This window comes from Pipistrellus hanaki, assembly GCF_964339955.1.
Source record: "Pipistrellus hanaki genome assembly, chromosome: 4".
NCBI lineage: Eukaryota > Metazoa > Chordata > Mammalia > Chiroptera > Vespertilionidae > Pipistrellus > Pipistrellus hanaki.
The window spans coordinates 80533881-80559806 of record NC_140506.1 but is presented as its reverse complement, the minus strand read 5'-3'; the positions used below and the strand labels follow the sequence as shown (position 1 = coordinate 80559806).

Sequence of the window (25926 nt, the reverse complement as noted above, 5' to 3'; positions counted from 1 at the left end):
CCAGATGGGAACTCGGACAATTTATTCCACCTCCCCAGGCCTCAGATTTTCCGTTTAAGAAGAAACCTTCACTTCTTAGGGTCGCACTCCCCTCCTCCCACCCCCATTCTTTTGCTCTGAAGAAAACAACGCCGACTATGTTCCAGTGATTTATATCCTTTTATTTATTCGTGAGGGTGTCCTTAAATACAGCCGGTGCATATAAAACAGTGTAACATTCCTGCTCTCGTCCACTCGGGCAGCGTCTCCTTTTTCATTCAGGTGACGACGGAAGGCGCTTGGTCTCGGTGAACTGTGTGCGTCTGAGGTGTGGTAACCAGGACGGGGAGTTTTCAAACCAGGTCCTGCTCACTATGTCGGGAGGGTACACAGGGTAGGGGATGGCTTGAGAGTGGGAGGGGCGGTGGCACCCATTTTTGGTGACTTTCCCCCATTTTATGTAAACTAAGTTGCCAGTGATTAAGTTACTGTGGATCTATTTGTCTAAAAACTCAAAACCTCTGCACAATTCCTCGATAGAAGGGGAGTGGGTGTGTCTGTGTCTCCTGTTGGCTTTTCTCGTTTGGTACACGATTCAAAACTTAAATTGATGATGCCCTGAGCACAGGGAGGTGTTATGATGTTCATGGTGAGGGGTGTTTGTGAGGTTCGGAATTTGGAAATGGACTTGGACAGTGCTCGGCAGAGTCCACTGGGTGTTGTTTTTGTTTTCAGCAAGTTTGTCTTATTCACTGGCTTTGGTTCCATTGAAGTCTGCATCACGAGCATCCATTTCCTCATCTGAACCATCCGCGTTTTCAATAACTCGACGTCCTCCAGACCTTCTAGCGGGGACAAAAGAGGTCTCGTTTCCTCGCCTGTGGGTTTCAAGGAAACACAGGTTTCTTTAGTACAGAAATTGTCGTAAGAGACTTTTAGAAAGGGAAATAAAAACAAACTCGAATGAGACACAGATGCCGAGGTTGAAGTCAGCAAATATTGACCAGCTCCAAGCTATGGTTACGTTGGATCAGCTGGAGTGGGGGAAAGGAGGTTCTTCCGAGCAGAACCCCTGGCTTTAAAAAATGTCTGGCTGGTCATTCACCGACTCCAGGATCCTCGTCTGTGGTGACCACATCGGCTGGGTTTACTCATACCCCGTGGAGCAGGTATGAAGGAGAAATATTCTCATCCTGCACCTTGCCTCTAGAGCGGGGAAGAGGGAAGGGGTTTAGGTTTTCAACTGGAAGAAGGTGGAATTGACGTTAAGGGCGGCCTGAGAGGGAAGGCACGGTTGCTCTGGTTACAGGCAACTCAGCCCCCAGCTTTTGTGGATCAGAATTCTTGGGCTGAGTTTCCCCAGGGTGGGGGGTCTCCTCTGTTTTGACTCATCATGGCACCCACCATTCTTGGCGTATAACAGGTGCTCAATGAGTACGTGTTAGAAAAAAGAGTGGAACCTGTTAATCTAAGGTGTATTTTAGCTCTAGCTGGTAGGACACCCCTTTCCTTACCGTTCCCGGCTCCTCTGTCCTGCCTGAAGCCCCGAGTGGCCACTCTGCGTTACCCTCAGGTGACCCTGGCCACCGGAAGTGAGGCTTTGCATAGGCGGGTGGGCTGGCAGGAGGAGGAAAGTCAGCCCCACCTGCACTTAACCTTCACGGTTTGGAAGGGATGTTTGCCTCCTTTTCAGTGGCCACAACCAGTTACTGCACGGGGCTCCGGCCACCTGGCCCTGTTTTGACCTGATTCAATGTCAGGTCTTAAATCATTCTAGGATGTCTAAGAAGAAAGCAGACTTTGTAAGAAAAATGACCCGCTTGACCACGCAAAGCCTGGACAGAAAAGCCACGAAGGTGAGCCCATCCCAGTTATATTGATACTTGAGTCAAGAACAACACGGACAGGTCAGATTGGAGGCATAAGCAAGGCTCACAGGATCCTGATCGCTGAGAGGGGGAGTCCCAACAGGATTGGGGTCCGAGGGTGGCAGAGACACACCACGTGCAGAGGATGGCACCCCCAAGGTGCGGCGATCAGGAATAAATACTTAAAGTTGTAGCCACTCCCAGCTAGACTCAGGCCAACTTCTAGACCTCTCATTAACCTTAAAACTAAATTTCCATCTCTAGGGCAACCTTAAAAGTCTCTTTCTAGGAATTTGGGCCAGAGAGCAGGGTCTCGAAGCCCTGGGGGAGCAGCAGGCCAGACTCTTCCCCTACTTCCACCCCCGTTCAAACTTGGTGGGTAGCCTGGGGCCAGAATCAGTGCCTCCTGTTCTCCCAGGCTCCAGCACCCTGCCTCCTGGGAGAGAATTTGCTAATTGATAAGCATGCTCCTCGGTCTGAGGAGGAAACTCCCTGAGTCATTGTAAGTCCTCTGTCGAGGCGTTAGCCCTGTGAGCCTGTCGTTCTGGTTCAGGTGTGTCTGTTTTGAAGGGACTGATTTAAAATCCTAAGCAAAGGCTGACACTGGCTATAACTGGCACAGGAAGTAAGGGACCCCTGTAAAGGTTTTCTTAAAGAGCCTGGCCCTGGAGAATGTGGGTTCTATTTGTGGGCTCAGGGGACTTTGGGTGCTGCTGGCCCAGCAGGGACCAGCATGAGGGTGTAAGCACGGCTGCTTCACGGGAACTGGGGGCCCCCATTATCTGTGGGTCCCATACTCCAGGCGACCCTAGAGTTCATCTAATCCTATGTTCCCAATGAGCTGGCAGGAGAGCTGTGTGTCCTGGAATCTAAAAGCCCCTGCCAAGACCTCATCCAGCTTTTAAGTATTTGAGTAGTGACAGCAAAGCTGAGATTCTTGAAAAGAGAAGACAGACACAGCCAGGGCTTGCCTGGCCTCTCAGGAGGATGAGAGGAAAACCAGGCCCCAGGTGCCTAACTGTACAAGAAAAGGCTGTAGCTGTCCAGACCTCTTAACTCTGCCTTGTGAAGGGCCCCAGGCGCTTCCTAGAGGCTTGGATACCCATCCCCGGCTCCATCCCTGAGTGAGTACGTGCAGTGAGACTCTGGAAGAGGCTCTGCCAGGACTCTGCCAGCCCTGTGGTGGCTCACGTCACCCTCGCACACTGAAAATGCGGCCAGGAGCCAGGCCTTGCCGCAGCCCCAGCACTTGGAAGGCATTATGGCGAGCTCTCACTTTCCTTGTGGACAAATCTGTGAAACCCCACCCCCGAGGAGTGAGGGGGCAGATTTCTGGGCTGTGCTCCCGTGAACCTGTGCTTTGTTAATTCTGACTAGTGAACTAGACCAGCCAGACTGAAGCCATTCTCCAGGAGTGGACCCGCATCGTGGCGTTGTCATACCTGCTCCGTGCAGTGTTAGCTGGACAAGGGAGGGCGAGTGTCCCTAGCAGTGTGAGAGAGGCCCTCACGCAGGTAAGGACAACTGAGCGACACAGCCTCTAAGATCTCATCACCGTGTGGTGACAGGGACACATCTGGTGCCGTGTCATGCCGAAGCGGAAGGGGAGAAGGAGAATGGGTCAAAGCACAAGGTCATCTTGTGTTGATCTTGGTTGTGATGAAGGACAGTTTTGAACTAAGATGTCCAAGCCTTCAGATTTTGCAGGAATCTCAGAGACATTTGCAAGGGCCAAAAAAAAAAAAAAAAAAAAAAAGGCGGGGAGGGGGGCATGGAGGGCGCGATGGGCAGAAAGGAAATGGAAACTGAGTGTAACACAGGAGCCGCAGCAAAGCTGAAGGCATGATACCTGGTGAGTCACTGCGCAGTTTCCTGGGGGAGGGGGACTCTGAAACAGAGAGAGAGAGTCCTTGGTGGTTATCGTTAGGCAAACGGGAGGGAGCCCATTTAAGTGCCTTTTCAGTCATGGAGGCATTTGCTTTATTTAAATAATTACAGGCACTTTTAAGTCAATCTTCCAACAAAGCATCTAAAGCAGTGGTTCTCAACCTTTTTAATGCTACAATAACTGTAATTTTTCGACCCATAGGTTGAGAACCGCTAGCAGGGTCACCTAAGACCTCGGAAAACACAGATATTTACATTATGATTCATAACAGTAGCAAAATTACAGTTACGAAGTAGCAACGAAAATAATTTTATGGTTGGGGGTCACCACAACATGAGGAACTGTATTCAAGGGTTGCGGCCTTAGGACGGTTGAGAACCACTGATCTAGAGCCAGGCTGGCACATGAAAGGACAAGCTACTTCTTTAAAATCAAAATGCAAATTTCTGTCCTTGTGAGCTGCTTTTAGGAACACAGGTGGCTTCCTCCCATTATGCAGACCTGCTCAGGAAGGTAAAGGCATGTGAGTAAGCTAGTTCAAAGTTCTACCTGGAAACAGTCCCAGGCTAAGCCCCTGCTGCAAGGTCTCACTGTTACTACTTGGTCTTCGTTGCCTTTTATGCCTGGGCAAGCGGGTAGAGGTGAACGCCTTCTGCAGATGACTGGCAATGTGGCACATGATGGGGATGCGAGACCGGCCCAGGAGGGCTTGTGTCGAGATTTATCTGGCTGGTAAAACTATGAAACTTGTTCGCAGTTCCTCTGTGGAGTTGGCTAGGCTCCCAGCCTCACTCAGAGCTCTCTTTTGAGGAAGACCTATGCTTGATTTTAGGTTTAGTACATCTGGAAGACTCTGAGAAGGCAGAAAAGGTCTGACCCGTCTTCGGCTTTCGTTATGTGTATGCTCATGTTAGGACTGTAAAATAATGGTTTCTTCTTACAGGCCTGGACGGCCTAAGAAAGGTTAGTTGTCTGGGGTAGAACCCACAGGGGTGTTCCGAGTGTCCCAAGAAAGGGAGTAGTGACAGCAAAGGGGTGAGAGCAGGAGTGGCTGACTACTTCCCCAGCCACTGAGGAGGGTCTGGGTCTCTGTGGTGAGAGCAGTTCTCCCACGGACCGTCAACCCTGGGGGTTGCCCCCCTGCTGGACCCGAGAGGTAAGGCCTGGTTTCCATTCCGTCAGGCCCCTCATTATGCTGGGACAGGGGCTCATTCCTGAATCCGGCACCTGAACCAGCTGTTCCCTTCCCTCTCTGAAAGGGGTTTGGGCTTTCCCCTCATCTCCTGTAGTGGTTCTCGAAGTCTCTAGGCTACATGCCGATGGACTTCCGAGGGCCCCTGGCATGCCATTGGATAGGAAAAGTCTATTTGGTGCTAATGTGGTTGTCACTTGCTTTTTAACTGAGAAGCAGTCCTTAAGGTCACAGTCATCAATTTGTGGCCACAATAGCAAGAACTCACTATTGTTTTCATTGTATTTAATTTAATCGTTACCTGGTGATGCTGGACTATTGTTTTCATTGTATTTAATTTAATCATTACCTGGTGATGCTGGTGTAACAATAGAAGGGTGGTAATGTATGATTAACACAGTTAATATACAAGAAAATATCATCAGTAGTACAGGTAGTGAGAGGCAAAGGTGGTTGAGAATGACCGGTTAGAGAAACATCATCTCTGACCCAATGATGGAAAGTTTACTCTGTGCCCAGCTCTACCCCAGACACTGGGGATGAATTACCAGACACAACCTCTGTGCTTATGGGCTTACAGGTGAGTGTGACAGATCATGAATGAGGTAAGTACAATACCCAGCAGGTTCCATGGTGACAGGGAGGTAAGAGAGGAGACAGATCATGAATGAGGTAAGTACAATACCCAGCAGGTTCCATGGTGACAGGGAGGTAAAAGAGGAGAACTGTAGGGAGGGAGGTTGGGAAGTTTAGAGAGTAAGAGAGATGAGTAAACCTTTGCAGGAAAGGAAGAGGGAGCCAGCTGTGCAGAGAGCTGGGGGAAGAGAATCCAGGCAGAACCCAAGGCACTGTGTGGAGCGGTCAGGGAGTAATTTAGGAGGCAGTGGACAGAGATTGTAAAGGACCTAATGGAACCAACCCTTGGAGAGACATGACCCAGCTCCATTTAAACAGCTTCTGGCTGCTGTGTTGAGAACAGACTGTAAGGGGGAGAGCACGGAAGCAGGAAGGCCTGAGGAAGCTGCGAAAGTTGTTGAGATGGGAGGAGGGTGCCATGGACCAGGGCGGCAAGACGTGGTTGGCTTCTGGCTATATAGTATTTTTAAGGGAGTTGACTAGATTTGCTGACAGACTGGATGCAGGGTGTGAGGGAGAGGAAAGTGAAGAAAAAATACAAGTCTGTGGTTTGGGTTAATTGATGGAAACTTTATCATGTTGAGCTGGAAAGGACTGGGAGAGGGGCTGGTTTGGGGTGAAGAGGTTCAATTGAGGCTCAGGTTGGGGCATGGAAGGTGTGATTGGCCCAGGAGTATTGAGTGGGAATGTCAAGCAGGGTCTGAATTCTAAAGGCACAGGGCTGGCTGAGATCACCGAGGGAGGAGTGACAGCATTGGACATGAAGAGAGAACCAAGGTGGCACCCTGGGGCAGGCCCACGGACAGAAAGCAGGTGAGGCTGGTGTCGGAAGCCCAGTGAAGAAAGTACAGGGAGGAGGAGTGATGGTGCTGCTGAGCCAGGTTGGGACTAAGGACTGACCATGGGATTAGAGTCTGTCTGTGATCAAGAGGAGATGGAGAGAGCCATAGTTGGTTTGGCTCAATGGATAGAGCATCGGCTTGTAGACTGAAGGGTCCTGAGTTTGACTCCAGTCAAGGACGCATGCCTGGGTTGTGGGATCGATCCCCAGTGGAGGGCGTGCAGGAGGCAGCCAATCAATGATTCTCTCTCATTGATGTTTCTCTTCCTCTCTAAAAATCAATAAAAATATATTTAAAAAATAAAAAAGAGGAGTGTGAGGCTAAGAGGGTGCAGTGACTCCGCGAGAGGGGAAACATGGCAGAGGAAGAAGGTAAGATTTTCTGGAGCAACATCCTCAAGTTAACAAGAAGGGAGCACAACAGAGGGGTTGGCCTTAGTGGGTGCTGGACGGTTCAAGCCAGAAATGAGCACAGATGTAGGGAGGTCAGTTGATGGACCAGTGGGAGCTTGTTTACTTTCTATGATTATTTCTATTTTTCGCTTAAATAGGAAGTAAGGTTATCAGCTGAGATGGGACGGAGATAATAATCTTAGGGAGGAAATAAAAGCAGATCTCTTAAGAGAGTGGGAGGCTGAAGTACAGCCAGCATGGTTGCTTTTCTCACACCCCTTGGAGGTGTAGAAGGTGGGAAGTTGGGTGGTTTTAACCAAGTACAGCACAGCAAGAGGGGCTCGGGCTGTTGAGGATGTGTGAAAGGCTGAGGGCAACCCCTGAGCCTGGGTTAGATGCTGGGTAAGGAGTCAGTGGGGGTTGTGAGAAAATGGGTTGAATAAAGATCCCAGGAGTCAGGAGGTGGCAGCAGGCAAATGATGGGATGCCTGAAGGTCAAATTAGGGCTTGAGTTACTGGTAATGCCTGTGGAGTGACAGGGGTCATGGGAAGAGACAGTCAAAGACACGAGAGGCTGGAGGGATGTAAGAGAATGTGTGACAGGAAGCTCTGAGCTAAATTTCAGGGAATCGGGGATGGGAAGTAGCCCCAAGGAGCAGGGTGGTGACCTACCCACCTCAGACCCAGAAGTTGCACAGGTGCAGGAGAGAGAACAGACCTCGTGTGTAGTTAGGGCCAGGCTCTCAAACTTGGGTGACTGTACCCTCAGAGAACATCTGGCAGTGTATTGAGACATTGTAGGTTGTCATCGCTGGTGGGAATGCTACCATAGCGGGTGTGTGAGGGCCAAGGATGCTGTTCAACATCCTACAATATACAGGCCAGGCCCTATGATAAAAACAAAGACCTATGCAGCCCCAACAGTGCCAAGGAACCCTGAGTTTTAGGGAAAGGTGGTGAAGAAAAAGGCCAGAAGAGAAGGTTCAGGAGATGGGAAACTTTCTCCCTCCTCCTCCTCACCAGGATGATGGGCAGAGATTGTTAAAGAACAGAGAAGGTGAGCTCTTCAGAGGCAGGGCCCCGTGTGCCCGGACACTGCTGCAGGAAGAGCCGGGAAAGAAGCGAGCGAGGGCTTTGGAAAGGGCAGCCTTTTGTGTCGATGATACGGAGTCACAGCGGGCATCTCGGGCCTCCGTGAGCACCCGGCCCGGGGTGAAACCCCTCCTGGGCTGGGCTGCTCACCTGAGCTTGCTCTTGAGCGCGGTCATCTCGCGGCCCATGGCCTCATTGCTCTCCGTGGCCTCGTCCAGCTCCCGCTGCAGCTTCCTGCGGTTGGCGTTGATGCGCTGGGACTCCTCCTCCGCCTCCTCCAGCTGCCTCTTGAGTTGTTTCACCTTCACGTTTCCTTTCTCTGCCTGTCAAGGAGAGGCGCGGGGGTCAGGGGGCCCCTTGGAGGTCCTGGGGGACCAGAGGAGGAGAGGCTGGCGGCGGCGGTGTACCTGCTCCTTGTACTGCTCAGCCGCCTTGCGCTCGTCCTCCACCTGCAGCAGCACCTCCTTCAGCTTCTTGTCCTTCTGCTTCAGTGACTTGGCAGCCGCCAGTTTCTCTCTGCGCACAAGGGGGGAGCAGTCGCTAATGTAAGCCAGACCGGCATCTAGCCCACGGTGGGCACTTTTCCTGAGCTCCCAATCAGCGCCTATCCCACCGAATCGACCAGATAGAAGATTAGGAGTCATCCATAAAAAGCAGAGGCACTGACACCTGCTGTGGCAGGGGCAAACCTTGAGAACGTGTGCCCAGTGAGAGAAGCCAGTCACAGAGGCCTTGTATGAGTCCGTGTCTATGAAATGTCCAGAACAGACAAGGAGACAGGAGTTGCTTAGGACTGGGGGTGGGGAATAGAAGGGGATGTGAAGGATGAAAATGTTCTACAGTTGAGTGTGGTGAGGGTGGACCTACCTGTGAATATACTAGAAGCCACTGAATTGTACACATTAAATGGGTGAACTGTGTGAGGGTGAGTCATCAGTAAAGACGCTACCAAACAAAAAATGGGTCAGAATCCTTACAGTGTGATGGTCACGAATGTGCTGTGAACTTACAGCCTGGTGACCCGCCATTAACATGAGAAGCCTTCCCATGTTCATGTACTAAACCAGGGGTCCTCAAACTTTTTAAAGTGGGGGCCAGATCACTGTCCCTCAGAGAGCTGGAGGGCCGGACTATATGAACTACTAATTCCTACTGTAACACCTTGGCTGCGCTCACTGCCCAAAACCCTGGCGGGCAGGATCAGACTCCCCTGGGGGCTGCATGTGGCCCGCTGGCCGTAGTTTGAAGACCCCTGTTAACTAAACGGTTGTTGATTTGGATTTGTGTCTCCGTAAGCATGACCTCCTGCTCATGTAGGTCAGGAAAAGCCACAAGTGCTCCCCGGGGAGCTGGCCGGCGTCACTGAGGAACCACGCTGTTACCAAGAGCAGATGACATTTCCAGGGCTTCCTCTGGGCCAGGGACAGGCTCAGCCCTTTCCTGCGTTCTCACTGGTTCTCCCAGCACAGCTGCCGCTCGGGCACCGCTGGGTTTATTTCACAGCCACAGCCAATGCCCGGAGAGGCTGCCTACCTCCCTGCACTCAGGGGCAAGCGGGCTGTCACTGGAGCCCTGGTCCCACCGTACCTCGCCTCCTGCTCGACCTGCTCCTCCAGCTGTGCGATCTTGGCCTCCAGGGACGCGATGGTGGACTTGAACTTGGACTTGACTGCCCCCTCCATCTCCTGGAGCTTGCTCCGGAGCTCTTTGTTCTGCCGCTCTAGCTGCTGCCTTGCGCTCTCGTTCTTCTGGGCTGCGCTGCGCTCCGTGGCCAGCTCATTGTTGAGCTGCTCGGCCTGGGAGGAAGGTGGAGGTAGTGAGGTGGGGGGCATGAAAGCCTGTGGGGTGCACTGAGATGACTAGCTTCTCCCGCAGTCTCCAGCCTTTTTCACCCTCTGCACTCCCTCTCCTCCTTCCTGGTCATCCTTTAACTCCCAGCTCAAGAGGCAGCTCATCCAGGCGGCATCCGGGGCCACCCAGGCTCCCTGCTATCCTCAGCTCATCCCAGGCCTGGCGCACAGCAGCCTGTGGTGCATGTCACTGAGCCCGTGCCGGGCTTTTGCTGTTCTAGTGCCCAGGCCCCCACCTGCTGGGTGGCCTTCCGGACACGGTCACTCATGGCCTCCATATTGCCTTGTTCTTCCTCCAGCTCCTCCTCCAGCTGCGCGATCCGGGCCTCCAGGCGGCGCTTCTCATCCTGAAGCGTGTTCCTGAGGGAGATACAGCACATCTGAGGCCTCCCGTCCGCCCTCGGCTTAGGGAACACCCTGTCCTTGGAGGAGCAATGCCTCAGGGCTGCCCTCACTTATGACTGAGGAAACGCAGGCTCAGAGAGCCTTAGAGACTTGTCCAAAGTCACACAGCTGGGAAGTAGGGAACCAGGACTCATACCCGGTTGGTGTCGGGCAAAGCCAGGCCGGGGATGAGGACCAACTCCTCCCTGATGCCCCCAGATGCCCCCTGTCCCCGCCATGCTGCTCGTTCAGAATGAATGAAACTGGCCACACTCCACACAGGGTGTGGGAACCCCGAGGCCCCTGTTGCAAGTTCACTTGAACACTCTGTCGTTTTCAGCATTAAAGTGAGGGGCTAGGAGGCTCACCTATGAGTAGCCTCTCCATCATCTGGGTCTAGGACCCTCCTTCATCCCATGCTGTCTCTTACCTCCCTGACACACTGCTGGCCAGCTCCTCGGCCAGCTCCTCCTTCTCCAGGTCTGCCTGTTTGCGAGCCCTCTCAGCCGCGGCTAGATCCTGGATGGGGGGGGCAGGAAGGAGATCTGGTGTCTGCCAGGGAAGGGCTGACCCACACCCAAGGATCCACCGTGCTCCTCACCAGGCCCCCAGCAGTCTCCATGGCCACCTCTGAAAATGGCTACACCGCCTCTGAGCTCAGAGAGGCCCTGCCGTCATGTCACAGGAGAAAAGCCTGTGTTTTCCAGGCCCTAGCTAAGGGGGTCCACCCCCGTGGAAGGCTGGGTCGAGGAAAGAAAGCTGTGGGTGTACAGCCTGGGATGCCAAGGGCCGCTGCCACCGGATCCCCGTCTGAGGCACTCCTAGCGAGAAGGCTTTACCTCCTGTAGCTGCATGAGGTCTGCTTCTAAGCTCTTGGCTTTCTTTTCATTCTCCTTGGCCGTGGCAAAGATTTCTTCTCTGGAGGCACGGGCGTCGTCCAGCTCTCTCTGGAAGTCCTTCATCTGAGCCTGCATGAGTGGACAGGAAAGACAAGCTGTCCTGAACTCGCCCAAGTGCTGCCCAAATTACCTTTCCATGGTAACCACTAGGATTTTCTGTGATTAACCACAGGGAAGCCCCCTGCTGCACGAGCATTGCCCTCAGCCCCAGGTGGCCATTTGGGGGTGCGTTTTGGAGGGGCTCAGCCGAACGTCTAAGAAAAGTTGATGTGATCTGAGGGCCTTGGCCAAATGTCCTACCCGGGGCAGGAAACAGTCACTGAAAGCCAAATGGTGAAAGAAAACACCAGCCGAACAGGCACAAATGGCAGCGAGAAGCCTGCACCCTCCTGCTTCTGACTGGCTTCCCAGCCTGGGGGAGCCGCCCCTCCCTCCCCAGTGCCCGCACCCAGAGCGCCACCCACCTGTAGTTTGCGCAGCTGCTTGATGGCTTCCTCCCTCCCCTTGATGGCGGAGTCAGCCTGCAGCTCCAGGTCTTTCAGGTCCCCTTCCAGCTTCTTCTTGGCAGCGGCGGCCAGGGCACGTTGCTTCCGCTCGTCTTCCAGTTCCGTCTCGTACTCGTGGAGCTGGGCAAGGAAGAGACGGGCACTGCTGGGCCGCACGCCTCCCAGAGGGCCTCTCTCTGCCCAGCCCGTTTTCACTGAGCCCCCAGGTGTGCACAGCCCCCTGCAGAGCAGGTTTTTGTCTCATCCCCAGGTTGCAGATGAGAAAATAGTCTCCATGAGGCCAGGAAGTGGTGGTGGAAGGAAGGACACGGGCCACCCCAGCTCTCCATCCCCCCACATCCCCTGCAGGATTACCTGCCTCTGGAGCTGCCGCCTTTTCTCTTCATTCTGCTCATCTCGGGCCTGGAGGTCGCGCTCAAACTGGCCCTTGAGGGCCTGCATGTTGACCTCGAGCCGCAGCTTGGCATCTTCTGTTGCCTGCAGCTCATCCTCCAGCTCTTCCAGCTGTGTCTTCATCTCCTCCATTTGGGTTTCCAGGGCGCGCTTGGACTTCTCCAGCTCATGGACCTTTTACAAGAGGGTTGACTTTCACGAAGATGGTCAGGCAACCACAGAGACAGCTCACTAAGCTCACGGCGATGGTTTTTGCCACCCACAGGATGCATAATTAGGAGTCAAGACCAGAGCCTTCCTCTCGGATCCCTCCACTCAGACCCCACCCCCAACTGCTGTTCCCAACCAGGCCTGGTCTTTGCATGAGCCCAAGGGACTGCCTACAACGCCCAATGATCACATAAGGCCCTCGCAGACTGATACAAGGCACAGTGGGTGGGTTGGTGAAATGTAGACAAGCGAAAATGAGAGAGACTTACATTCTTGCCTACGTCATCCTTGGAGCTAACCAGGTCCTCCATCTCGGCTTTGAGCATTTTGTTGGTCCTCTCGAGTTCCTCTTTGGCCTCCAAGGCCTCCTCCAGGGCCCGTGCCAGGGACAAGGCCTTGGTTTCCTTTTCCCTGGCTTCCGCCTCCGCTCTGTCCCTCTCATCCGCGTATTTGGAAGAGATGTTTTTCTCCTCGGCCAACAACTGCAACACAACAGGAGACCCAGACGTGACTGGCCCCTAGACTTAACCTGAGGTCCCGCTGCATTTCACTGCAAGGCCCGTGTCCTGCGGAACTCTCCCAGGTGCGGGTGTGGTTAGAAATCTATGGGCATCGTTCCTGTTAAGCTTGCTTTCTGGCATCTGCTGAGTCTGTGCTTTGAAACCACAAATGATGCCCATTTGGGTTAGAGCATACAGCTACTGAGGTCACAGTGACATTTAATCCCGCCAGAAGCCAGGTACTCTTCTTGTTTCACGGCCACAGTAGCTAGCTCTCAAAAATGCTCTGTGCGCCCCCAGAGTGTGAATGGATCTGCGCACGCTTGTCCCTCTGCTTGGAGAAGCAGTTCAAAGAACACTCCATACTGATGTTAGTGTCACCTTCCGGGAAGCAGCGTATTACATATGCAAAACCCAGACTTCCGGAATTCAACAAAGACATATAGGTAATGGGATCCCAAATACCACAGTCAACACAAAAACGCTACACTCTGTGACAGGAATATAAATAAAAGGGCATTTGGGCCCTCGGATAATGAGGACGAGCTGGCAGCACAGAGAAGGGAAGGCTGGTGGAAAGCGGAGTCAGCATGCCAAACAGAAGCCCAGGACTCTGAGTCCAGCTGGGGAGGGGCAGTGAGTCCCCACATCTCCCAGTACAGTCCCCCATTGGGGTTTAGAATAGCCCCAAGTCACAGCTACTAAATCTGAGTAACATCTTAAAAGTTAGTATTTAGCGGTTTGAACCTTACAGGTATATGTGCACTTATTAGAACTCAGTGAGTGTACACTTAAGATTTGTGCATGTCTTTGTATGTAAATTTTACTTTAAAAGAAGCAAAATTGCATATATTTTTAAAACTATGCAATGCTGAGGTATTGAAGAGGAAGTATACAGATGTCTATAATTTTCTTTGAAATTTATCTGAAAGATGAATAACATTCTGATAAGTAAATATGTGATAAAGTGAGTATGGTGAAACGTTGAAGATGGAATCCAGGGGGTGGGTATACAGGTGGACAGTGTTTTCAAATTGTGTGCTTGCAGTTCTTTGTACTGAAATGTTAGGGGAAAGTGCTATTTAAAGGGTAGAAAATTTAAATTACTGGGAACACTCAGTAGACACTCAATAAAAAAACTTGAGTGAATGAGATAAATAAATAAACCTCATTCCTCATTGGGACTAGAAACTAAGGCATGTGATTGGGTTTGCAGACGGTCCCAGTGGTAGTGGCCCCTGGAAAAAGGTCACAGCCTTCAAAACTGCCACTCTCCTTACTCTGACCCAGGAGCCCTACTGTTCCACAGTCACTAACGCAGGCCAACTGTGCATCCTTGAGCAAGCCGGAGGGTGCCGACACACACCCAGCAGCCACCCGATGCTTCGCAGACTCGACTCCCCCAGCCAGCGTCTGTGCACAGCGGTGGGCCCCCCAGCCCGCCTACCTGATCAAACTTCTTCTGCTTCTTCTCCAGGTTGGACACCAGTTGCCGCTGGTTGTCTAAATCGACAACCAGGTCGTCCAGCTCCTGCTGAAGCCTGTTCTTGGTCTTTTCCAGTTTGTCATAAGCAGCTGCCTTCTCTTCATACTGCTGGGTGAGGCCCTCGATTTCCTTCTGGAACCTCTTCTTGCCTTCCTCCAGGGCCTCCACGGTGCTGGCAAAGTCCTGCAGCTTCTTCTTCGAATCGGAGAGCTGAAACGGCAGGGTTGGAGGTGGGGTGAGAGGAGGCAGTGAGGGATTCCCATCCCTGTCCCCTACACCCCGAAAAGCAAAGACCGCCTTCTCCTCACTGAAGACATTCAGCAGCAGGAGGAGCCAGCAGGCCAAGCAAAATGGCGCCAGTGCTCTCCGACAGCACGTCGGAGCCCCTGAGTTACCCCGGAGGCCTTCGGCCCGGAAAGGCCAGGGCACCGCCGCACCTGGATGTTCAGGGTTGAGATGTGGCGCTCCAGGTTCTGCTTGGCCTCCACCTCCTCATCCAGCTGCTCCTGCAGGCTGTTCCTCTCGTCCTCCAGCTGGCGCAGCTTGGTGGACACGTTGAGCTTCTGCCGGGTTTCTTCTTGAAGCAGCTCCTGCAAAAAGGACGCATGCAAGTCCCAGGAACCCACCCCCGGGAAGGCTGTACCCCAGGCCCCTCTGGGCGGTGTGATGGGATACCCACCTGGGTGTCCTGGAGCTGGGACCCCAGGGTGGCCACGTCCTTGGCCAGTTTGATGGCCTTCCCTTCCGCCTCGTTGAGCATCCCTGTGACGCTCTCCACTTCATTCTGAGGGGGCGAGAGACTGTGGTGAGCTGGGACCTCTAGGACAGGATCCTCTTTACGTAAGAGGAACACTTTTCTACTCACGAGATACCACCGCCACGTGGTGTCCCCTGCCTGAGAAATACCCGTGAGCTGTGGGGCCTGATCATGGCGGCCCCAGGGGAAGAACATTGCCTACAAGTTGGGATCCCTGGCCTCCTCACATTTACAGTGAGGACACAAATGACCTTCACTCCACTCCTCCAGGACAGTGCTGGGGTTGGGATAGCAACACCCCTGCCCTCACCTGGATGTGGAAAATATATTGAATGCTTCCCCCGCTCTCTCATCCCAGACTGTAAGCACACTAAATATTTATCAAACGTTTGACCATATCCCATGAAAGGAAAGTCGGGCCAGATGTCTATTCAAAGCTAAATAAGACGAAAGGCAAACAGGCTGTGTCATTCTCCAGGTTAACACCCAACAATAGCTTCCCATCACAAAGACCAACGTACATATAATAGGGTCCTGAAGGCGGGCGCTCTGTCACCCAGCCACAGCCTGCCTCCCTGGTCCCATTTTGTACCACATTTCCCTTCCAACGTGGCCTTCTAGCTCTACCGGCCTCATGTGATCTCATTTCCCACGTACAACTGGGCCTTTGCAAATGCTGTTCCCTTTGCCTTCTCTGTCGGATCATACATCCTTAGGGAAGCCTTTCCTGACGCCCCCTCCTGCAGGCCAGGCCTCTTGTTGTTCATACATATCACATTAAGTACCACCCGTTCCAGCATCATCTTACATTCATTTTTGTGATTATCAGTGCCTCTCCCTCCACTAGGCTGGAATTCTCCTGGGGCAGGAACAGCATCTATTCTCTTCCTTGCTGTTGTATCTCAGGACTCAACACAGTGCATGTACTAAGGCAGGTTCTCAGTAAATACTTGTTGAATGAACGGATGAAGGTTCTTAATCATTAAACTGGATGGATGACCATCTCTAGTTACAGTAGGGATAGTCCTAGAGGAAACCGACTTGCTTTGCAGCAAGAGAGACTTCGGTTGTCCGGGGAGTGCAGCAGCCCTCGCAGAGCGGGCACCAGGGACGCCCCGCGCGGCCGCCTCACCTGCAGCTTGTGGACTTTGTCGTTGAGCTCGGCGCGGGCCCGCTCCCCGTCGCTGCACTTGGACTGCAGTTCCTGCAGCTGCACCTCCAGCTTCTTCTTCTTGTGCTCCACCTCCTGCTTGGCCTGGTTCAGGACCCGCAGCTCGCCCGCCAGGTCTGCGTTCTCCTTCTCCAGCGTCTGCTTGTTCTTGTCCAGGTTGGCCTTGGCCTGGCCCGAGAGGCAGAGGGGAGGGGAGGCATTACAGTCGTGGCCGGGAGAGCGTTGTAAGGTAGGAGCCTCTGTCCTTTCCCTCCCCAGTGGGGTGCAGGGATGAGACAGAATCACCAGGAAGACTTGGGGTTCTGTTTTCCTAAAGCGCAGAGGTCCCCAACCTGTATGCCTCACGGGCTGCAGCCAACCTGCTGTCAGGCCCGCTTTGGCCTTTCATTACTTTCTGAAAAATGAGTGCCAACATTTTAATAAAAGAAACGTCACATAAAACTCTGGACTCCCAGCTTCTCTATTAAATAATCTAGTGTCCTATATCATGACGACTGTGGTGATGGTTACCCAGATGCATACATTTGTCCAAGTTCACTAAGCTACACACTTAAAATCGGTGAATTTTACTGCATATACCTCACTAATTCTTTAGTGAAAACAACAACAACTAAAGCTATGGAAACAGGAGTTTCAGCTAGCCCTATAGATGGGGCAGCCACACTTCACTTGGGCCCAGTCCCTACCATCCCTATCGTCCATCACATTTACTATCAAATGCACACTATTTCAGTGATAGTTAAGAGAAAGTCACTTTATCTAACCAGCTCCTGTTGGCCTGTCAATCTCCCTGAGAGAAGTGTTTGGGGTGAGAGGAGGGTTTTTGTTTTTACGGGGCCGGAGGGTGGGAAATAAGAGAAAAGCATGAAGGTGCCAAGGGCGGAGGAAACACCACTCAGCTTTCCCACAATGCCTAGGAAGGACCACCAGGGCCCAGGCAGCCCCAGGGAAGCCATTTATCCGTCCTGTCATGACTGAGCTGTCAGTGCCTCCGCCTCTTAGGGGAAACCGTGCAGGTTGATAAGCAAGGACCCCGGGGATTTGGGCCTCTCCCCCCCCTCCCCCCAAATTCTTCGCTCCTCTGAAGACCCCAGAACTATGGCAAAACCACACATGTAACAGGCGGCCAGGGTGGGAATGATGATAAAAGTTTTCCCAACCTACTGGGACCAGGGCTCCACGTTTGTACCAGAGTCGTCACAGGTAAACAATAGGCGCTCCTCTGCTTAGAGCAACTGAGACCGAGGCAGGCGGCTGCAGCCTCCACCTGGTGCCATCAGCGGCTGAGTGGTCCCAAAGAGGCCTGGCTGTGAACTGGGGCTTGGCTTCCAGCCCCCCTCTGACCTGAGACACAGAGTCAAGGGGACACATGGACCTTACTACTGTCTGGAGTGTATTTTGGACGGTGGGAATAGCCCACCTGGATTCGAATTCTATCACAGTAAAAACAACTGGACAATAGACAGGGAAGCCAGTCGGAAGGGGAAATGTATGCTGTAGTTACAATCAACACAACCTTCCTTGTCTGAAATATGTAAAGAGTTGATGAAATATTGAAGATTGGTATTCAGGTCCCAGGTGACAAGGGGACGGGAACACGTGTCCTTGTTCTCAGGGAGGGCGAGGGGAGCTTCTCAGAGGGCGGGCCTGGAGGGTAAAACCAAACCAGGGTGTGCAAAACCTGGGAAAAGCGTCTGGCCTGTCGTCAGTGCTACATAAGGGATGACTCCCGTTATTGAAATGAAAGGGGACGTTGAGATTCTGATAGCACAGGGGAGTGAACCGGCTCACAGAAAGATGCTCAGCGAACCAGCTCATGGAATATGATGCACCTTGACTGGGACTTAAACAGATGCAAACTCCTACCATTTCTGGTAAAGCTATGGCCTAATTTCACCTGGATTGTGCAATACTTGGTGCAGAGAGGTGGGGAATGTAGGACTGAGGGTGAACAAATTCAGACTTTAGGGAAGCAATGTATCAGGAGGTCATGCGTTAAAAAAAAACAAAAACTCACCTCTGGGAATGAAACTCGAGGAAATTGTGGGTTTTGTGTGTTTGTTTTGTTTTTAGCTATAAAAATGTGCATAATAGCACCTCCCTCTGAGGGTGGCTGTGAAGATTAATCGCCATCCTGTACGGTACACAGACGATAAACGCTGGCTGCTGTCTTTATCGTCAGAAGCTTGCCTAGCTTGGTGCTTGTCTTGACTGACTCTGGCCTGTGGTTATTTGAAGCTGTGGACGTAGCCCGCGTGGACGTGTTGTCACGAGAAAGCAGCGCCACTCACCCTCTTGAACTGCTCCAGCTGCTCCGTGAGCTCCTCCACCGCCTGGGTGTGCTTCTGCCTCATCTCCTGCACCTGGGCCTCGTGGGACCGCGTCTCCTCGTCCAGGGCCTTCTTCAGCACCGTCACCTCCTGCTCCCGCTTGGCCCTGGGTGGGAAGGACACCGTGATGGAGGGAGACGGGCTCCTCTCGGTGTTGTGCAAAGGACCCAGAGCGGACATCTCTATCACCACCTCTTCCTAGCTGTGTGACCTAACCTCAGGTGACCTAACCTCTCTGGGCCTGGAATTTCCTCAGCTGGAAAAAGAGGAGTATGTCACCTGCTTCTATTTTTTCAGGGCCAGCAAATACCCAAAACAATATGTTTGAAAGAATTGCAAAATGACTGGCAAAATGTTCCAAGATATATGAGTATTAGCTCTTACTTATTGAGCACTTACTGTATGCCAGGCCCTGACCTAATTTCTTTAATACGTCAACTCATATACTCTTCAGAGTGGCCCTTGGACAGCTGAGGAAAGTATGGCTAAGGAAGGGTGAGCCTCTTCCCTGAGTTGTTAGAACCACTGTGTGTAGGACCGGAAATGGAACCCAAATAGTCTGACTCTGAGTCTGTGTTTTCAAGGCCTGCCCCGAGGTTTTCTGTATTGCTGGCCAGGTGGGAAGGGAGCACAAAACCCAACGTGTGGGAGATGAATCTCAGTGTTCACACAGCGCCTGACACAGATGCTCTCTAATTACATTTGTGTGTTTATTGAATGAACAAATGACCTAGTTTCACTAATGTTAACATTCATTTTTCTAGCAGGGGACCTGTAGTTGTTCGGTTGTGGTCTGTTTGATTGCCTGCTGTACATCTTAAATCAAAAACCAGTCTGATAATGCCTGGCCAGCATGGCTCAGTGGTTTGAGCACCGACCTATGAACCAGGAAGTCACGGTTTGATTCCTGGTCAGGGCACATGCCCAGGTTTTAGGCTTGGTCCCTGGTAGGGGGTGTGCAGGAGGAAACCAGTTGATGATTTTCTCTCATCATTGATGTTTTGATCTCTCTCTTCCTTTCCCTTCCTCTCTCTGAAAACATATTTTTGTAACAGCAGAAACAAGAAATCCAGTCTGATAAGGTTATTTTAAAAATTTAACACAAAACTGACTAGTAAACCCACACACTTGGTGACTGGGGCTGGGGGCGATTTACTTACACACACATATACGTGAAAAGACAGGAAGGAGATGCCCCAAAATGTTAACAGTGGGGGAACTAAGGGTGATGTTTTTGGTGTCTACTTTTCTCTAGTTTTCAAATTGTTCTCTGATGATGTCCCACTACTGTGATGTGAAGTAATAAGATTAACAATAATCACACTTGTGTCAGTTACAACAAAATGCAGTCAGGACAGTAAATGGAGGGCCTGCGGGACCCTGTGACTCAGGATTGGCTGGGCTCACTCCGCCCGCACCAGCCACCCCATCAATGCGGTGGACCACGGTCCCCTCTCACCGGAGCTCCTGCTGGGTGGCCGTGCTGTCCAGCGTGTCCTCCAGCTCCGTCTTCAGCGCCTCCAGCTCCTCCCCGAGGTCTCGCTTCTGCTTCTCAGCCTTGTTTCTCGCGGCCCGCTCTGAGTCCAGGTCCTCCTGCAGGTCTGAGATGAGACCCTCCAGCTCCCGGATCTTCTTGAGGGCGTTGTTCTTCTGAGCAATCTCATCGTCAAGCCTGCAGGGGACAGGTCACCGGAATGAAGGTCCCAGGGCCCCAGGCCTCTGCTGTCGCACACGTGGCCAACCATGGTTTTCCGGGAACCAGCCCCTCGTGCTCCGGGGACAGTAAAACAAGTGGCACCCCACCCCCAGGACACAGCGGATCCCTCCTTGCTACACTGGACTGCGTGGACATTTACGTAGGACATGATGGGTCCCAAGGTCTGTATGGAAAGCAGGTCATGGTTTTCTGTGTGTGTGAAAGCAAAGCACTGGCCCCAGTCTGGCATGGTGCCCGATTCACAGAACGGGCTCACGAGTTACTTTCTGAACACTGGACAGCGATCCCTCCTTGATGACTACATGCTCTTCCCCTTCGCTCACACAGGGACTGAGTGTCTGCTGCATGCAAAGCCCTGGGCCAGGCTCCCAGCCCAGGAGAGGCAGTGGGCCTGGGTCACGGTGGGATGTGAGCAGTGTCGTTCAAATGGGGTGGAATGAGTCAGGCATTTCATGGAAGGAAGTTTCCTCCTGATGCAGAGGGTGTGGGGGGAAGAAGGGGAAATGGGAAGGAAACAGCATGAGAGAAGGCACAGAGGCAAGACTCTGCAGGGCAGGGTGAGGTGGGCAGGTTGATAGCACTGCACTTGTGAATGGGCAGCAGTGAGAGAGGGAGCATCATGGTGGGGTTAGGATCATACTGCGGGGGCAGGTGGGCACTGAGTACCAGGCCAAGACCTGGGTTTCCTGCACAAGGCAGCAAGGTTTGAGTAGGTTTATGACCCAACATGAAGTTTCTGGTCCATCCCTCTAACAGGCAGCATGACCAGGGGATCAGCAGAAAGCTTTGGGGCTCAAATCCCAGCTCTGCCTCTCAAAAGCGGGGTGCCAGTCACACACTCCTTCACCTCCCCTGGCTCAGCTTCCTCCTCAGTGAACTGGAGAAAGCAGCAGCACACCTGGCCAGGTATCTGTGAAGATGCCGCTTAAAAGGAGCATAGCACACGGCGAGCAGGTGAATTTATTGCCAGCGTGGGGCCACTAGGGTGAAGCCATCTCAGGGTGGGAGGAGGGGCACATGGCAAAGGGCTGGCAGAACCGAGGGCTGCTGCCTGCTAGCTGTGGGAGGGGCAGGGAGGGCAAACGCTAGGGAGGGGACTGGCAGTCACAGAAAGGGAGACCTTGGAAGGAGGGCCATTCCGGCCTCAGGTATGTGGTGTGGGAGGCGCCATGGAAAGGCCTCTGGGATCACCTGGAAAAGCAGGACTGGGGTGTGGACAAGGAAGGCCTGGGCATCCAAAAGAGAGACACATGGGAGACACAAAGAGGGCTGGGTTTGGAGGGAAGAGAGGAAATCCAAGGTGTGCTCTGGGCTTGCATTAGATGGAGGCCTGCCTGGAGGAGGAGGAGGACTGGGTCACCGGATGCGCAGAGCCCAGGCACACACACGCCATGGCCCACTACCTGGCCAGGGCCGCCTGCAGCTCCTCCTCCTTCTTGGCCAGCTGCATCTTGAGCTCTGCAATCTGCGCCTGCAGGTCCGCAATCTGCTCGTGGAAATCGCTGGCCTCTCCCTCCAGCTTTCGCTTCAGCTTCTCCAGCTCCTGCCGGTTCTTCTCCTCCTTCTTCAGCCGCACTAGACAAAGCCGGGGGCCCCTCAGGAGGCGGCAGCCGCCAGAAGGACCCCCGGAGGACGAGCCTTTTCCCACGGAGGAAATCCACGCTCATGCACACACACCCCTCGCTGGCAACAGTCCCGCCCGCGCCACTCTCAACGCAGAGCTGTCAGTGCCCCGACGGGAAGGGCCTTCGGTTATGACTGTATGTTGGCTAAGGGAGACCCCGGAGCCTGGGGAGGATCTGCCTCTCTTGAAATAAAATCTGCCTTCCTGAAGCTTCCTCTCTGATTCTCCTAGTTTTAAAATACCGGTTCAAAGCCTCTTTGGGTAGCCCGTTTACCTTCCAGTTCTGAAATCATAGATTCGTGCTTATTTTTCAGCTTGGTGAGGTTCTTGGCCTTTTCTTCCTCTTCTGCGAGGTTCGTCGTCAAGTCACTAATCCTCTCCTCAAGGAGTTTCCGCTCCTTTTTGGGGAAAGAAAAAGAAATACCATTACGGTAGTCTTTTTTTCCCCTTGCAGTATCTATGTCTCACTTTTAATGATTTCCAGCTAAATAGCTGGAAGGAAAACCCACATGATAACCAAATACAGCCTAGAGTCTGAAATGGTGACGAGAAGTTCCTTCATTTCCAAAAGTCCGCCACCTCTCATCTCATGTCACCATGCCTCTCACACTTCACTGTGCCAGCCAATGGGGCCCTCGCTCCCTTCCCAGCACGTGCCAGCTCCTCCCTGCCTCGGGGCCTGGGCACAGACGGAGCCATCTGCCTGGGGTGCTCCTCCACCTCCTCTCCCTGTAACTGCTCCTCGGGCTTTAGGACTTCCACTTACATGTCACTTCCTCCAGAAAGCCTTCCCTGAATAACCTCCCTCCCTCCACCCCTAGCGCTCGTCTCATAACACGGGCGACACCTCCTTCAGAACCCCGCTCACAGTGGTTATGAACAGTTATGTGTGTGATGATCTATTTGCTGTATCGCTAGAATATAAGCCCCACAAGGGCATGGTCCTCTCTCACCACACATGCCCTGGCCCTAACGGGGCCTGCTGGCATCTGGCTGAAAGAACCAAAAGGAGCCTGCCCTCCATGGGGCCAGTTATAAGTTACTGGCGAGAGCCAAAACCGGTTTGGCTCAGTGGATAGAGTGTCGGCCTGTGGACTGAAAGGTCCCGGGTTTGATTCCGGTCAAGAGCATGCACCTTGGTTCCGTGTGCATCCCCGGTAGGGGATGTGCAAGAGGCAGCTGGTCGATGATTCTCTCTCATCGATGTTTCTAGCTCTCTATCCCTCTCTCTTCCTCTCTGTAAAGAATCAATAAAATATATGAAGAAGAAGAAGAAGAAGAAGAAGAAGAAGAAGAAGAAGAAGAAGTAGTAGTAGTAGTAGTAGTAGTAGTAGTAGTTACTGACGAGGGTGACGGACTCATCCTGTCTGGCACTGGGACTTTTCCGGGTTTGGTGCTGGAAGTTCCACATCCCCGAAGCCCCTCCATCCCAGGCGAACCAGGACAGCTGGTCACCCCGTCGCTAACTGGACATGGCCCATGAGAATGTGGGAGCGGGCGCAGACTCAGGCGCCGTGACCTCCTTTCACACCTTGGGGGCTCCCTTGGTCATGGTGCTGCCGAGACTTGCTCTGCAGCAGCCCTGGTGCTGGTGACCCTGCCAGGACCCAGTCCATGGCACACCGGCCTCCACAGGGCGGTCACAAAGCCACCTTGTCAGAGGAGAACCTCTGCTTGGCCGTCAGTGCCTTTTATTTGGCTAAAAAAGAAATACGATCTGAAACCCTTGTCCCTTGTGAGCCTGTCGTTAGAATGCGGATGCTCAGCCCCACTCACTTTGGACAGTTTGTTGTTCTGATCGTCCATGACCAGGATGTCATCCTCCAGTTTCTTGATCTTGGCCTCGGCCGTGACCTTTTCAAGTTGTAGCTTCTGCCTCGCAGCTTCCTCCTCCTCCAGCTGTTCCTCCAGGTCCTTGTGGGGGGAAAATCACAGCTTTGCGTAAAAGCCACTCTCCTGGAGCCCTGGGGACTAACTGACACAGGCTGGGCCTGATGACCCCCCGTGCTCTGCAGCCTCCTTTCATTGGAAATTAAGGTTTGCCTCACGGAGTCTCTGTCCCCTCACCTATAAAATGGGGACAGTAGGTACCATGGCGGTTTTGAAGTGCATCCACAATGGTGGAGCCTAATTCATCTTCTTGCATGTGGGCAGGACTTGGGGACTTGCTTCTAATAAAATCAAGAGGAAGTGATGGAGTGTACCATCATCAATCAGGCTCTAAGAGTCACCGTGCCTTCCTCCCCTGCTCTCTCTCACGCGACTCACTCCTTCTGGGGGAAGCCAGCTGCCGAGTTGGGAGGACACTCAAGCAGCCCCGAGGAGAAGCTCACATGGTGAGGAACCGAGGCCGCCTGCCTACAGCCATGTGAGTGAGCCATGTAGGAGTGGGTCCCCCAGCCCCAGTCAAGCCTTCAGATGACTGCAGCCCAGCTGGCGTCTTGACTGTAACTTCATGAGAGATGCTAAGCCAGACCCATCTAGCTAAGCCACTGTCAGATTCCTGACTATGTGAAATAAATGTTTATTTTGGGTGTTCTGTTCTGCAATAATATAATTACCCCTCACACACAGCTATTATTAGGAGAAAAAAATAAAAGCACACAAAAGGCAGGGCAGAACAGGGCGGGCTTTCGAGGAGACCTGTGTGCACAGACGGCTGTTCCCTCCCAAGCTTTCGTCTCTTTATCTGTGCAATGGGGACATTTTTCATCAGACGGGCCTCACAGGCCTGCCTGCAGGGAAGGTCAGCCCCTCCAGCGCCTTACCAGCATCTGCTGGGCCATCTTCTTCCTTTCAGCCTGCAGCTGCTGGCCCCGGTCCTCCTCCTCCTCCAGGCGGGCCTCCATCTCATGCAGGATCTCCTCCAGCTCCTGCTTCTTGGCCGCCAGCCGGACCCGCATCTCCTCCGCCTCGGCGTACAGCTCCGTCTCCGCCTGCAGCTGCTCCTGCAGCAGGTTCTTCTCCTCGGCCAGCTGCACGTGGGGGTGGGAGGCAGCCAGTGAGTCCCCCGGGAGCAGGCATCCTGCCTCCCCCTCGGCCCCTGTCACGCTCCCCGACAGGCACCTGTGAGTGCTTCTGCTCCAGCTCCTTGAGCTCGCTCTCCGCCTTCTGCTGCCGCTCCTTGGTCTTCTGCAGCTCATCCTCCTTGGCCTGCATCTCCTCCTCCTGCCGTGTCACCTGCAGCAGGGGCTTCACCTGCACACACACACACACACAGTCAGCGCATCATTTATTTTCATGGCAAAAGGGATACAGTCTTGTAATAAAAGTCGATCAGTGCTTCTCAGCCAGGGGTGATTTTAACCTCCCCCCCCAGGGGACGATGTGTGACAATTTCTGGAGACAGTTTCAGCCGTCACAACTGGGGCCAGGGGTGCTACCAGCATCCAGTGGGCAGAGGCCAGGGAAGCTGCTAAACATTCTAGAATTAGGGGAGCTCTCTCACAGCACAGAATCGGGCTGAGGCTGAGAAACCCTAAATTAAGGCAACAGATAAAGGTATACAGAGAGAGGAAAAGACTTCCCCTTCTCCCATGTAGTCCCATCTGGGGAGAGACTACTGCGGCCGAAGAATTGTTGTGTTTCCTTCCAAGGAGAAGAGGGGGAAAAATCCCCACACCCTACTTCCCCCCTCAAGGTCAGTATTGTCATGGTTAGCATTTCTGTCCAGTCTTTTCCCTACACATTAAAAAATATACTTGAGATAATGCTGCCCAGTTGTATGTACTTTTATTACTTAATACTATAAGATAAGCCATATCAGTGGATGAGCCATTATTCAATTAACCAGTCTGCCAGGACTGGGCCACAATGGACACTCCTAATTCCTGGTTTTCTTTCTCTCAGATGGCTTGCGTCAGTTTTTAAGAAGTTGGGTCTAAGGTGGCCAGATCGTCCCGCTTTTGGCGGGACAGTCCTGATTTCTAACAATTTTTTCCGTGTCCTGTGGCATTTTTAAAAAGTCCCGATTTTGCCAAAACCGGTTTGGCTCAGTGGTAGAGCATCAGTCTGCGGACTGAAAGGTCCCAGGTTCGATTCTGGTCAAGGGCATGTACCTTGGTTGCGGGCACATCCCCGGTAGGGGGTGTGCAAGAGGCAGCTGGTCGATGTTTCTCTCTCATCGACATTTCTAGCTCTCTATCTCTCTCCCCTCTTCTCTAAAATATCAATAAAATAAATTTAAAAAAAAAGTCCTGATTTTTAAGAC

General features: G+C 52.8%; 1 protein-coding gene across 3 annotated transcripts in view; it reads right to left on the bottom strand.

Annotated features, from left to right (window-relative positions):
• Positions 1-140: 140 nt before the first annotated feature.
• MYH11 (myosin heavy chain 11) overlaps positions 141-25926 on the bottom strand; it is a 120085-nt gene continuing 94299 nt past the window's right edge. For 2 of the 3 annotated variants that reach the window (XM_084881093.1, XM_084881094.1), the window contains 21 exons: positions 24783-24914; positions 24485-24691; positions 23493-23630; positions 21991-22114; positions 21496-21667; positions 19835-20047; positions 18337-18481; positions 16007-16213; positions 14797-14901; positions 14555-14707; positions 14079-14327; positions 12401-12613; positions 11883-12095; positions 11487-11648; positions 10963-11091; positions 10554-10642; positions 9976-10099; positions 9477-9685; positions 8297-8405; positions 8040-8212; positions 141-857 (listed from right to left, as the gene is read on the bottom strand). In XM_084881093.1, the coding sequence (XP_084737219.1) occupies positions 725-857; positions 8040-8212; positions 8297-8405; positions 9477-9685; positions 9976-10099; positions 10554-10642; positions 10963-11091; positions 11487-11648; positions 11883-12095; positions 12401-12613; positions 14079-14327; positions 14555-14707; positions 14797-14901; positions 16007-16213; positions 18337-18481; positions 19835-20047; positions 21496-21667; positions 21991-22114; positions 23493-23630; positions 24485-24691; positions 24783-24914 (3399 nt within the window). In that variant the 3' untranslated portion in view covers positions 141-724. Of the gene's footprint in view, positions 858-3696; positions 3736-8039; positions 8213-8296; positions 8406-9476; positions 9686-9975; positions 10100-10553; positions 10643-10962; positions 11092-11486; positions 11649-11882; positions 12096-12400; positions 12614-14078; positions 14328-14554; positions 14708-14796; positions 14902-16006; positions 16214-18336; positions 18482-19834; positions 20048-21495; positions 21668-21990; positions 22115-23492; positions 23631-24484; positions 24692-24782; positions 24915-25926 lie in introns of all 3 variants that reach the window. The other variant, XM_084881095.1, reaches the window with a different exon arrangement.